The 12,937-nt window shown below is 47.9% G+C and overlaps 1 protein-coding gene across 1 annotated transcript in view; it reads right to left on the reverse strand.

Moving 5' to 3' along the window:
• Window positions 1-8,550: 8,550 nt before the first annotated feature.
• Window positions 8,551-12,937, reverse strand: part of LRRC75A (leucine rich repeat containing 75A) — a 46,814-nt gene continuing 42,427 nt past the window's right edge. The window contains exon 4 of the mRNA XM_042830249.1: window positions 8,551-10,847. Coding sequence (XP_042686183.1) covers window positions 10,286-10,847 — 562 coding nt within the window. The 3' untranslated portion in view covers window positions 8,551-10,285. The remainder of the gene's footprint in view (window positions 10,848-12,937) is intronic.

Genomic DNA, 12,937 nt, shown 5'->3' on the forward strand with positions numbered 1-12,937 from the left:
TTATTGCCCAACACATCTTTGATACACATGCATGCTTCTATGATTTGCTGTAATATGATGCAGTGGGTGTATACATGAGACAGTGAAGTTTCTGCAGATTGTGTGAACAGGCTTCAGTTGTAAGCATTCTGTCTGGTGTTTGGTAGTTAAAGCAGTTTAAACACAACTAGATTGCTACTGTGCTTACTGTAGAGATTAGGCCCTAATACCCCAACAGCAAGAAAAGCAAATGTTCAAATTAGGGCAAATGCAACTGTTTCTGTAGCTTGTTCAGTCTTGAAACTTGGCCTCAAGGTCTGATGGGGACAGTGTGTAATCTGTTTGTGCAGCAGCAGCATTTGTTCTAGCTAATTGTACATATTTTCTCTAAATAGTGGTTCAAATAGGAACTGATTTCCAGATGGGAAGAAAAAGATCCTCTGTGGCTTGACAGCTGTCTTTGTTGTAGGTGGTAAAGAGTAAAGAAGGCAGATGTTGCTGACCATTTTGCCCACTTGGTGTCACCAAGTGAAAGATTTTAATGTACTTCAGAGCGTATGTAGAAAGGAGGTAATGACATTAATAAACTAATTGCATGTGACCGTATGCTTATGCAGTGGGAGTGGGAATCTAAAGCTTTTAGATCAGCTGTACAGCTCCAGGTGGAACATACATGGATGTTGCTTTTGAAAGGGACAAAACTTCCATCCTATACGAAGTTCTTAGGATGTGTGCCAGGAAACAGCCCTTAAGCAAGGCTGACACAGCAGCTGTCAGTCAAAAATGGTAGTTCAGAAGTAGCAAGAGGTTAGGAATGACCTAGAAGCCATTTTGTACAGTTCATTTGCAGCCTTTGAAATACCTGGTCAGATATCAAAGTTGAAAAAAATAATGAATATGGCTCTGTCATGTAACTATTTTCACCTAATTTTAAGAGCTTTTGTATTAGGACTGGTTGACAGATGATGATTTTTAGCTGCTACAAGCAGCTAATAATATACATTGTAGTTAAGAATGTTTTAAAGGCTTCAGAAGGAGCTCGTGGAGTCTGGTTTTGTTCTAAATGAGGTTCTGTGCACCATTTATGACAATTATAGCATGGCCACGCTTTCTGTAAATGGAAACAAGTTTTTGGCTCAGTTGTTCAATGAGCCACAGATGGCTGAGTGCCAGCTCACAGCAATAAGGGAGATGATGTTGTGTTGTTAATTCATTTGTGAGAAAGCATAACGATGACACGTGGTGCTGCTGTCCCCCAAGACGTGCTGTAACTGCTGCCCTGATGTGGAGGGGCTGCTCCAAGAGACCTCGCGTTGTTGGTGTCTTTCCTGCTGTACTGAGGTGGTGCCAAGGATGCCAGCTCAAAAATGCCCTCTGTGATGTGAATAATGGCTTTGTGGTAAGACAGAAATCCTCACTCTTTAACGTTGGGCACTAAACAAGACAAGAAGAGGCTGACCTGTGATCTCTGTCCAGGGAAGAGAGAACAACAGGAGGCTGAGTTTCAGTAACATGGTGCACATGGTTTGCAAATGCCATTGGAGGTGTGTTGGTTTCACCCCAAGTCCTTTCTAATGTGTGAGGAAGATGTGGAATAAGAAAGCAAGCATGGTGTGGTGGGTGCCTTCAGGAGAGAAGTGAGTGTAGGGAGATGGCTGCCTTTCCAGCATGGTCATAAACTGCAAGCTTCACATTTCATGCCAGTGCTGGCTATCATTTCTTGATTAGTTATTGTAAGGCAATTTTATGTACATAAGCATTAAATTAAGCACCAGTGAAACCATGAATTACTGTAATTAATATATTTCAGCTATTAGCCAGTCCGAATAATGTGCTCTTTCACGGCTTGGTAGCTGCTGTTCTGGTTGAATCACTTCCAGCTGCCTGTATCCACCTAATGAGAAGGGAGGAAGTGATCTACTGCATATTTCAGAATAAAGATGGTTTTCGACTGTGATGTTTCACTCTTTATCTCTTGAAGGTAGATAGAAGAGCAGTTAATTTTTAAACTCTTCTCTCCCTCATCATTTTAAATCAGTGGAGGAGAGAGCAAGGCACTGCGAGAGGAATTGCTGTTTTCTAGCAGGGATGACTAAAATGATATTAGTGTCATGCAAGGAAAACTGAGGGGTTTGTTTACTTCCAACTGCTGCATTAACAAATGCTTTGCTACAATTCCTCAGCTGCCAGAGACTCTGAGCTACTTGGGAGGGAAAAGACTCCAAATGCCAATGAGATCCTTGGCCTTCCTCACCCTTATCCAGAGCTCAGCTCAAGGTCAGGCCAGGCAGGGCTCTGGGCCCCTGACAGAGCTGAGGGCACCCCTGTTCACTGCAAGGGGGTTGGACTTAAACCATTCCATGCATGTTCGTAGCACCTGATTGACTTTAAAGGAGCTAACAGGTGGAATTGGATGTAGAGCATGCAAAAATAACACGGTAAGAAAAGAGTAAGCTCCTGTGCTCTGATTCAGGAAGGCTGAGGAGAACACTGTGCAGACAGGAGTCCATGCGGTGAAGCCCAGGTGCGTCTCCATGGTGGTGAATGTTGAGCTCCAGCTCAGCTGAAACCAATAAACACCTTTCAGCCTAACACCTGCACTGAGAAACCTGAGCAAATTACAAAGCAGTAAATAATTCAAAGTGGGGAGATGGCATTCAAAATCCCTGCAGTTTTAATCAACTTCAAATGCTGTCATCTCCAATAATTCAGAGGGTTTCTTTGTCAGACACTTGTTCAATTTTGCAATTAGTTAGATTTTTCATAATAGAGTTTTCACTTGTTAGGGCTTGTTGTAAATTAATTGCACAGCTATTCTCAATATGAGCCTCTGACTTTTTTTATGAGCTCCCTTTGGTTTTTTATCACCTTGTTTTCTGGATGTTTGAGTCACCTTCTCACTTCTGCTTTTCCAGGTCCCTTTGGAGGATGATGAGCTCAGGTTTGCTCAGGTGAACTCTTATTCAACTCTAGCCCACAGCAACAGCAGATGAAATGTTTTACATCTCTTCTGCCTCCTTCAGATAACCTTGAGATGGTCTGCCAGCATTCCCATGAAGCTGTGTCATCTCCATACTACAGAGGAAGAATTTGGGGATCATAGAGTGAAAGGGAAGGGCTTGGTAAGGTGTTGCCAACACACTTTTGCTTAAGTGTGTTAAATCAAGTATGTGTGCTACTTTCAGCTGTAGCAGCAAATAAATAAAATCTTTATGCGGAGTGCTCCTTGGGATGGGAAATATGCAGGGAACCTGCTGTGAAGATGATGAGAATTGTCTCAAAGCCAGATACAAACCTGCAGCTATGAGATGCCACAGTGATTTTAGAAAATAATGGAAAGTCTCTGAACCAAAGTTGGATTTAAAGTGTGTCCAGTCACCTTGCTAAGCCAGCCTGTGTGCTTCCAAAGCAGCACCTCTGCAGGGCAGCTCCATGTTTGCAGAAGGCAGTGCAGAGCCTGTGTGTCAGTGCTGTGCTGTTTGCTAACCCAAACATCAAGGAAAAGGGTTTCAAAGCTGCTGCCTTTAAGCTTCAAAAAGGTCTTTGGAGATGACAGCAGCGCTGTGTCACTTGGCAGCGTGTCAGCAACTGAAGGTGAGGAAAAAGTTGGCTTTGGGGGCAGAGAGCAGCAGAAAATGGCAACAGCTACACCATAGTTGGGGAACATCTGCCCTCCCCTTGGCACAACCAGAAGCACTGCTATGGGGAGTGAGCAGCAGGGGTCGGTTCACAGAGGGTATTATTGCAGAACTGCAAACAGAATTTCCCCCCTGCAACCTCTGACAATCTGGTCTTGAGGACAGCAGGTAGCTGTGAGGAGTGGCACAACCTGAGTTGGAGATTGGAAAACCTCATTAAACACGCAAACCTCATTAAAAGCCAGGAGGCTTTCATCAGGGCTTGAGCTTGGTGCTGCCACAGCTGGTGCTTGTTGGGGCCACAGGTGAGGCTGTGCCCCTCCTCCTCATTTTAAACACATGCCTCCATTTAACGCTCCTCAAAAACAGCAGCTTGAGCACAAGGCAGGGTTCTTCTTTCTTTAATGCAATTTAGTGCTCTATAAAAAAAGAAGTACTACAATGTTTATTATCTAATCTGCCCTACTGAGTGGTAGGATCAAGCAGCAAAATGGGCAGTGCTGGCAGCTTTGGCATTCAGGTGGAGCAGCAGCAGCACAGGTCAAACTTGGCAGAGGAAGAAGAGTTGGTGCCAATCTCTGTTGTGAAGACAAAATGCAGGTAGGAAAAATGGTGACTTCCCAGATAATGTGGAGTCTGATTCCACCTTTCAGGTTTTCCTAGCAGTGAAGGAGGGAGGAGGAAGCATCAATGGGCTACAGATGGTGTGTGGGATTGCAGGAGGAACTCCTTGTGAGGGGCAGCTTAGGTTTTGGAAGGTTTTGGTGGGCTGGGAGGGAGGGGGAATGGAACTGATGAGCTGGAAGGGCACGTGGGTTGAAATACAAGGCTCTTGAGCAGGGTCTGTTGTGATAGGACAAGGGGAAATGGTTTCCAACTAAGAGAGGAGATCTAGATTGGATTTAAGGAAGAAGTTGTTTACGATGAGGGTGATGAGGTGCTGCACAGGGTGGTGGTGGTGGTGCCCATCCCTGCAGACCCCCAGGGTCAGGCTGGAGGGGCTCTAAGCCCCTGGTGGAGCTGTGGGAGTCCCTGTGCACTGCAGGGAGTGGGGCCAGATGGCCTGTGGGGGGTCCCTTCCAATTCCAACCATTCTGTGAGAAGGTAGTAAAGACTTCTGTACCCAGAAATACACAAAATGTCTCATGTTCTGTTGTATTTGCTTCAGAAATACCCTTCAGAAACACTGGGACCTCATTTTCTATCTGATATCACAGAGTGCTTGAATTCGGCATGTAGTCATCAGAGAATTCTGCTTTAATCCCATTTATGTCAGCTGTGTTGAATGTGCTGATGCTGACACCAGGCTCTTGTTGGACGTGTGCAGTTTTAGTGGGAATGGGTGGACAGTTGGATTTGATGATCTTAATTGGCTCAATGTGCAGGGAGCACAGCTCATGCCTTCCATCTCTCCCTTGGGAGTGCAGCTGGAAGCATGATGCTGTCTCTGGATGGCAGCAGGGCAGACCTTGAGGTGGAGCCCATGCTTTGCTGAGCATTGCAATGCTGTAAGCTATCCCTCTGCTATTTTTCCTGACTGAACACCCCCTGATTTTACAGTAATTTTTGCATGTTGTCTGGAAAATGCCTACCAGCCAGTTGGATTGGAACATGCTTGCAAAAGGCCCTCTTGCTCTTTGTCCATCTTGAGCAAAAACCTGAACATAGCTGTCAGGTCTGCCTGGCAAATGGAGACAGGCAAAGGGCACAATGTGGAACAGAAAGCTGAAATGTTGCATTTTCGCCTTCAGCTCTGTGAGAAGCAGTTTCCAGCCTGTGTGTTGGAGGGGAGCTCTGAGCTTGCAGTGAAGCACAGCTTCCCCCAGAGTGCTTGGGAAATTACTTACCCTTTGTATTTGTAATTTAAGAAGCATCTGTGTGCAGTGGAGGAGGTGAAAAAGAAAAAAGTGAAGTTCTATTGGAAAGCTATGCGTGAAGGCAGCTCTAAGGTGGATGCCCTTTCATTTTGTGTTTTTTTTTTTTGCCTGTAATTCTCTGCACAGAGTTCAATAGGAGTTTGATAGGGAAGAGCTGGATTAGCACATTCCTGAGCATGGTGCTCAGATGGGTCCTTTGCTGCTGCCTTATGTTTCATTTGTATAAAAACTGCAGGTCTTGCCAGGAGTAGAGGTGGCTGCAAAAGAGGAAAAGGGAGGCTCATTCCTGTGTTTTACACCTGGATTTGTTTCTCAGTTTCATTAAGGCCCCTGTCCTTCCCTTATGTTGTAGTATTGCATATAACCAGGCTGGGTCACTGCATGTGTCCCAGCTATTGACACAGAGGTGCTGTGTTACGATGCTCTGAGGTCTCAGTGTGGCTCTGATTTCCACACAGAGGGAGCAACAGGGCTACTAGACCGTCATACTTGCAACCCATTGCTTGGCTAAATCCACCAAATGCAGCTTAGAAAGGCCTTCCTCAGGGCTGCTGTGTAGACTCCACTGGTTTATTTTCTTCCCCTGGCATGGAGAAGACCTGGAAGCCGCCGGGTGCTTCTCTCTGGGCTGCTGGAAGCATGGATTTTTGGCTGAAGACCACACAGGGCAACTCCACAGGGTGGGGGAGCCCTGCAGGAGGCTGCTGATGAGTAACAAAAGCAGTTTGTGTCTATTGCAAAGCAGAACAGTTTAATAACTTCCAGCAGAGATGGCTTTGCAGATGCTCAGCAGACATGAAATGAGAGATCTGGAGTGCCTGTCTTGTTACTGATAATCCCTATAAGGAGCAGAATGGCTTTTTCTAGGATGTCAGGAGTTGGTTTCTGAGCTTTGGTGCAGGAACAGCAACTCCAAGCCTGATGTGCTTCAGATGCATTTAGTGCTGGTGGAGCATGCCATGATCTTTGTCTGCCAAGGGCAATTGCTGTTTTCCACCTGGGCACTGCATCTCATGTGCTGCAGCAAGACCCAGGGTTGTCCCTTCCCAGTACAACTCGCTGGGGCTGTTTGTAAGCATCTCCTACAGGAGAGCCCTGCTCCTGGCCAAGACCTGTAGCATTACCACAACATGAGAGACCGAGTATTTTGGGTTGTGGTCTTAGCAGAATGGAAGTGTGGCAACTGGGAGGAATGTTTGCTCATTAGAATGCAGGAGATGATGGATGGCGATGGGAGGATGACCTGATTCATCCACCCCTGCTCACAGCTGATCCTTCCTGCTGCTCCATATCTGCCATGTGGGTCCTGCAGCGTTCTTATTGCTCCACCAAGGAAAGTGATTCCAGTGAGGGCTGTGCACCACTGGTGCTGCTCAGTGCTTTGTGTATCACCCAGGTGACCCTTAAGGGATAACACTTCATTACTTCTCCAGCTGCTGCTCTGTACATTTTCCCCTATCAGCTGAGCTCCAGCAGCTGTGCTACCTCCACAAGCAGCACTAAGCACACCCCTGCGAGCTGCCAGTAAATAATGCAACAGATTCCTCTCACCAGCACTTTTCCTCTTGCTAATAAGGAGAAAAACGTCGGACCCCAGGCACCGTGGCATTGCAGCTGCAATCTTTAACATAACCTCTTCCAGGAGCTGATGTTCCTTGTGATAACCACGGTATCACTGTAGCATTTGTTATGACTGAGCTGCAGCCCCCAAAATCCTAAATAATTGAATAGAATCATACAGTATCCTAAGTTGGAAGGGACCCATAGGGATCATTGAGTCCAACTCCTGGCTCTGGGTTGGACCACCCAAAAATCATACCAAAAATCAGTGTTTCCCATTGGCTGCACTCTGCAGGTAGCTCACCAGACATGTGTGCCGTGTGTAGAAACCTTGCACTGTCCCCAGAGAAGCATGTTTCATGCTCCCAAGCAGCATATTTTCCTGCTAATGTGTATGCACATCCTGCTGTACGCTCTTGAGGCCACAAAGTACCAATATAAGCAAAAAAAAACAACCCATACCCACCACCTCCTCTGCTTTAATTTCTATTGGTTTTCTCTCTGGAGTGCTTGGGAGGGAATAAAAGAAATGTATTACAAACTGCTTTTTGCTGAGACAAAGAGCAGGGCTGCAGCAGAGAACCCCTTCTTTTGCAAGTGCCGGCAAATCCTCTGCTCAGTGCATCACTCTGGAGAGGTTACAGGTTTGTTAGTTTTCATCATTCTGTGAGTACTGCTAATAAGGTCAATCAGTCTCCATGGCAATAGCAGCTGGAGGTGAGACAGTGCTGGTTAATGGGATGTGGGGGGTTTTGGTTTTTTGGGGGCACAAAAGCAGCCCATGCGTGAGCATCCTCCTCCTCCAGTGCTGAAATGAGGTGCACTGAACTGTAGGGAAGTGCTGGAACATCAGTGCTCAAATGCAATATCAATCCCAGTGAGTCAACCCGGAGTTGGGGTCTGTCCTGCTGTGATGCTGCTTCCACTCCATTTTTCCTTTCCCCTGCTGTGGTTCTGTGTGGGCTCTGGGCATCTCCTCTGCAACCACTGAGCAGAAGTGCCAAAGTGTTCCTGTGCTCCTTGGCATTCCCAGTGCTGCTTTGATGCTTTCCTCCTTCCCACTCTCAGGGATGGGTGGCTGCCGCCTCTCCAGCCCCCACGCCTGCCCTGCAGTCTCAGGTCCCCCACTGACATTGACTCTGTAAATGAATAATCAGCCTTATTGCTGAAGGAATGCATCTTCTTCCTATAGGTGAGCTTCCTCCATGCTTGAGTAGAGCAGCCTGGTGCTGCTGGGGGTAACTAACCAAGCCCCAGCACCAAGATATTATGGACATCACAATTTTAAGGTGGATGTTCCCTCCCCACCTTGATGACAAATGACCTCAATCAGCATTAACGTTCTAATTTTCAGCTCTCGAGTCCTTATTTTTAGGTCTGTTTAAGAGCTGCTGGCCAAAACAAACAGCCTTCTGTACTATGGGAAGCACTATATGTGGCTTTGCAGGCTAGACCTGGGATGCTGGGCATCAGCTGTAACAGAGGAGACCTCAACATTTTATTAAACATTGGCATTTATTTTGATTACAGATAGCTCCTTTATTTCAAACAGAACAGTTGATTCACTGCAAAGTGTTTTTCATGCCAGTTGAAAGAGCGTTAAAAAACAACCAGACAAACAAAAGGCTTAGGTACATGCAAATCATACAGAACTTTGCTATGTGTATTAAAACGAGCAGCAGAGCTTCTTCTAAGTTACGTACTTGGAGGAGAAACAACAACTGTCAGCATGAACCCCCCTGCAAAAGGCGTGCAGCTTCCTGGTGCAGCCATGGGAAATGAGGGACAACCAAAAAGTCGGAGTGCTTACAATGCTGTTTGCACTCAGAAAAGCAAAACTAGAGGTCACTGCTCCCAGGTGCAAAGCAATGCTGCAAAGCTGTGCAGGGGAAGGGCTGCAGGCAGAGGCAGGTGAGCTCCCTCTTGGGAAGGGAAGGTCTGTTTGGTCTGTGCATTGTAAAGGAGGGGAAGTGTTTCCCACTCTCCCAGCTTCCCTTGGGTTTGGAATCATAGAATAATTCAGGTTGGAAAGACCTCTTAAGATCATCTAGTCCAACCATCAACCCATTGAATCACATGAAATTCTGGCTTAGAAGCCAAAGTGCGAATTGCTGTGCTCTGTTGGGAGCTGTTTTCCATCCAGAAATAAGAAGAATGTTACTAAAAAAAAGAGTAAAATAAAAACAAGCCAAAAACCAAAACGGCATTGTACAAACAAAGCACTTCTGGGTCAGGAAGGATGTGGCCAAGTGATCTGAAAGCCTCGGTGTGCTTTGGACCTTCAGCTGGCCGTATCCACCCAACCTGAATGGCAGTGATAGAGGGAAGAGCCCCAAGGTTTGTTCTTTTTCTTGTATAAACCTTCAGTATTGTGGTCTCCTTTGTCAGCAACAGCAATGAGCCTGACCTGAGCCCCGGCTTCAGACACTACATTTTGCTCCCCCAAACACACAGAGGGCTCTGGTGCAAGAATGGGAAGCTGTGAAGTCATCACAGCAGCTCAGCAGGTGAGCAACTGGATTTTAGGGCTGGGTGAGCACTGGGCAGGCAGCAGGGCCAGCCTGAGTAAGGCTGGACTCAGTAAGGCTGGGGAGCAGCACCCAGGTGATGAGCATACTGCGGTCCAGCTCCATGCCAGCACAAGGAAAGCAAAGCTCTGCTGTGGGGCTGGAAGTGGGAACACCCTGCTTGGAGTGGTTCCCTTGGAGAGGGATCAGGCTTTGTGTTGATCTCACCAGGCACGGTATTCAGCAGCTCCTGAAGTTGGTATGGGAGAAGGTTGCAGTTCTGTGCAGTGCTTGTGGGTGAAGTCTGTCCATCTGTTGTGTGGGGGTGACCAGCTGGGATCCTGCTGGATCTGGTCGCCTTCCTGCTCCCCTTTGTGCTTCTAAGGGCCTCATGTTCCAACACTTTGGCGATTCGTATTTGGAGAGGTTAAAAAGCACAGTGCTCTCATTTAAAAACACCCTTCTGGCTTTTCATAGAATCATTTGAGCTGGAAGGGACCCAGCAAGGTCATCTAGTCCAACTGCCCTGCGATGAACAGGGAATGAGATACAAGTATACAACACCATCCCATTTCTGCATGATGGGAGCAGCACTGATATTCATCGCAGGGGAAGAAGGCAATGTACTCCCAGAGCATCCCACCGCCTGCATTCACCCCTGCCAGGACCTCTGATGAGGAGATCTTGGGTTTGTCACCCAAATGTACCCAACGTGGAGCCGATGTCACGTCTGCGGTGTCTCGGCGCCTTGCTCCTCCACTGTCCTGCCCTCTGCTTTGCCCAATGGGGTTTCATTGCAACTTTCACTCCGCAGGTCCTCCTGACTCTCAGCCAGGCCATCCTGGTTCTCCAAATCGCTGACCTGCCCTTCGCCAAACTCCAAAATGGTGGGCAGGTTGCCTTGCTTCGGGCATCTCCTTTTCAGGCTGACCAAGAAGGGTTGAGGCAAGGAAAAGATGTCCACGTTGTTCCCGAGGTCGATCCAGGTGACGCTGGGAAACTTCTTGGGGTCTTTCAGGGTTTCGGTGAGGTCCCGCAGGATGGCTTTGGTGAGCCGGTTGCCGTTGAGGGACAACGTGGTGAGGTGAGGAAGGCCACACAGTGCAGGCAGCAGCTGCAGCAGCATCTCATCTGTCAGCTCGGTGAAGCACAGCTCCACCGTGTCGATGTGCTCCGAGCTGTGCTGCAGGTACGACGTGACGCGCTCCAGGTCCTTCAGTGTCAGCGGGATGCCCGACAAGTCCACCGTGTTGTCCTGGGGCTTCCCCATCAGCACAGCTTTCAGACTGCATGGGAAGGAAACGAAAGAGGTGTGAATGTGGGGGGTATTGTCTTGAGTGTGATTATGTGGTGGGACAACAGTGCACTGCCAGGTCATGGCCAGCATTGGAGAGGGTCCAGAGGAGGGCCAGGGGATGATCAGGGGGCTGGAGCACCTCTCCTACAAAGACAGGCTGAGAGAACTGGGCTTGTTCAGCTTGGAGAAAAGAAAGCTGTGGGGTGACCTCATTGCAGCCTTTCAGAACCTAAAGGGGAAATGGTTTTAAGATGAGGGAGGGAAGATTTAGGTTGAATGTCAGGGGGAAGTTCTTTACTGTGAGAGGGGGGAGGTACTGGAACAGCTGCCCAGAGAGGCTGCGGATGCCCTGTCCCTGGAGGTGTTCAAGGCCAGATTGGATGGGGCCCTGGGCAGCCTGGGCTGGTATGAAATGTGGAGATTGGTGGCCCTGCGTGTGGTGGGGGGTTGGAGATTGACGGTCCTTGAGTTCCCTTCCAACCCTGGCCATTCTGTGATTCTGTCCTGTGTGACTCCTACGATCGGGTGACTGCATGGTGGATGAGGGAAGGGCTTCTGATGTAATCTACCTGGGCTTTGGTAAGATCTGTGGCACTGCCTCCCCACACTCTCTCCTGGAGAAGCTGGCAGCTCAGGGCTTAGGCATGTATGCTCTGGGAGATGAGCACCATGGCCAAATCCATAGATAAATAAATGAGTGCTCCCAGTGACCCTACAGAGACTCGTTAGTCTGACTTCGATGAGCTGCACTGGTCAATTTGTCTCCCAAAGTGAATCAGAGAGCACATCTACAATCACAACCTGTCAGAGGAAGTTGACACTGAGGGTTTTTTGCTGATGAATTATTCTGATTGAGTTAGGAGGAGGGAAGAGCCCTATGCATGCTAATAGCTCCTATCAGCCTGGTGCTGAGCCCCTGGTGCTCATCCAGTATGGTGTACAGGTAAAGGCTTTGCTCCATGCAAAGTTTTAGGGAAGGGACAGGGAGCACAGAAAGCCATTTGTGTTCAGGGAATACCCCAGAGGAAAGAACTAAGTTTCTTTTTCATTCGTGGCTCCCTGATCCCTTTACAGGCTCACACAGAACGATGTGAGTTTTCTGCTCTAATAGAAAGGCACCTGCCTGTTGTGCTGGAAGCAAAAGGACTGAATTTCACCTAGAAGTGGCTGTGAAATGTGAAGGGCTCCTTTAGGAAATAATTTTTCTCCTTTCTTCGTGGCCCAGAAACTTCCCAGCTGCTGTGTGTGTGAGTGGAGGGACCAGGAGATACATTGCAGGCATCCAGAGAGCACAGCAATCTTCCCAGGAAACGCGTGGATGGCACCAATCCAAATGGCAGCTGCACAAATTAATTTCCTGGCCTTACAACACAGGACTGTGCAGCAGACAGCCAATTCTTTTTTCATTTAGCCATCGTTAAGATGAGCATTTGACTAATCCTAGGTGCCTGGGGGACTGGGAAGTGACCATCCACCAGGATCTTGGACTGTCACCAGCTCCTGCAAGCTAGAAATAAGAACAGCAAAGACTTGGTGCTGAAATAATGTTATTTATTTCCACCAGGAGGGTCTTCCTAAAGCCCTGCTGCTCTTCAAGCCAGAGACAAGCCATCAGGCCCTGTCCTTCTCTTTCCATGACAGGGGTGAGACTGGGTGAGCTCCCTGGCAGATCCATCACCTGCATCCACCTATCATGAGGTAGGATGAGAAAGGTCTTGTCTGTCAGCAGCAGGTAAGGTTCACTCCGTAATGGGAATCTTAAGAACAGAAACTGGGAGGGAAGGGATATATCATGCATGGTCAGCTAGGACACAGAGTGATGGATGAGGCAAGAGCTGCTCAAGAGAACCAAACACAGCTGGAGCAGAGGGAATGCCATCTTCTGCATGTGGCATCAGGAGCAAGGAAACCAGAGCCAACACGTGCTAAGGTTTGTGTGTTACATATTTAATGTGTGGTTTTGCTTCTCCAGCTTGGACAAAATCCAAGAGGGTTCTCCAGCTTATGTCTTACTAGCTTTAGCTGACATGAAGTGAAGCCTTAGCATGCAGTGCTGCTCCTGCCAGGTCCCACACAGTA

Source organism: Centrocercus urophasianus, unplaced genomic scaffold (assembly GCF_019232065.1).
Source record: "Centrocercus urophasianus isolate 14NV4802_14NV808 unplaced genomic scaffold, USGS_Curo_1.0 seq_33, whole genome shotgun sequence".
Lineage (NCBI taxonomy): Eukaryota > Metazoa > Chordata > Aves > Galliformes > Phasianidae > Centrocercus > Centrocercus urophasianus.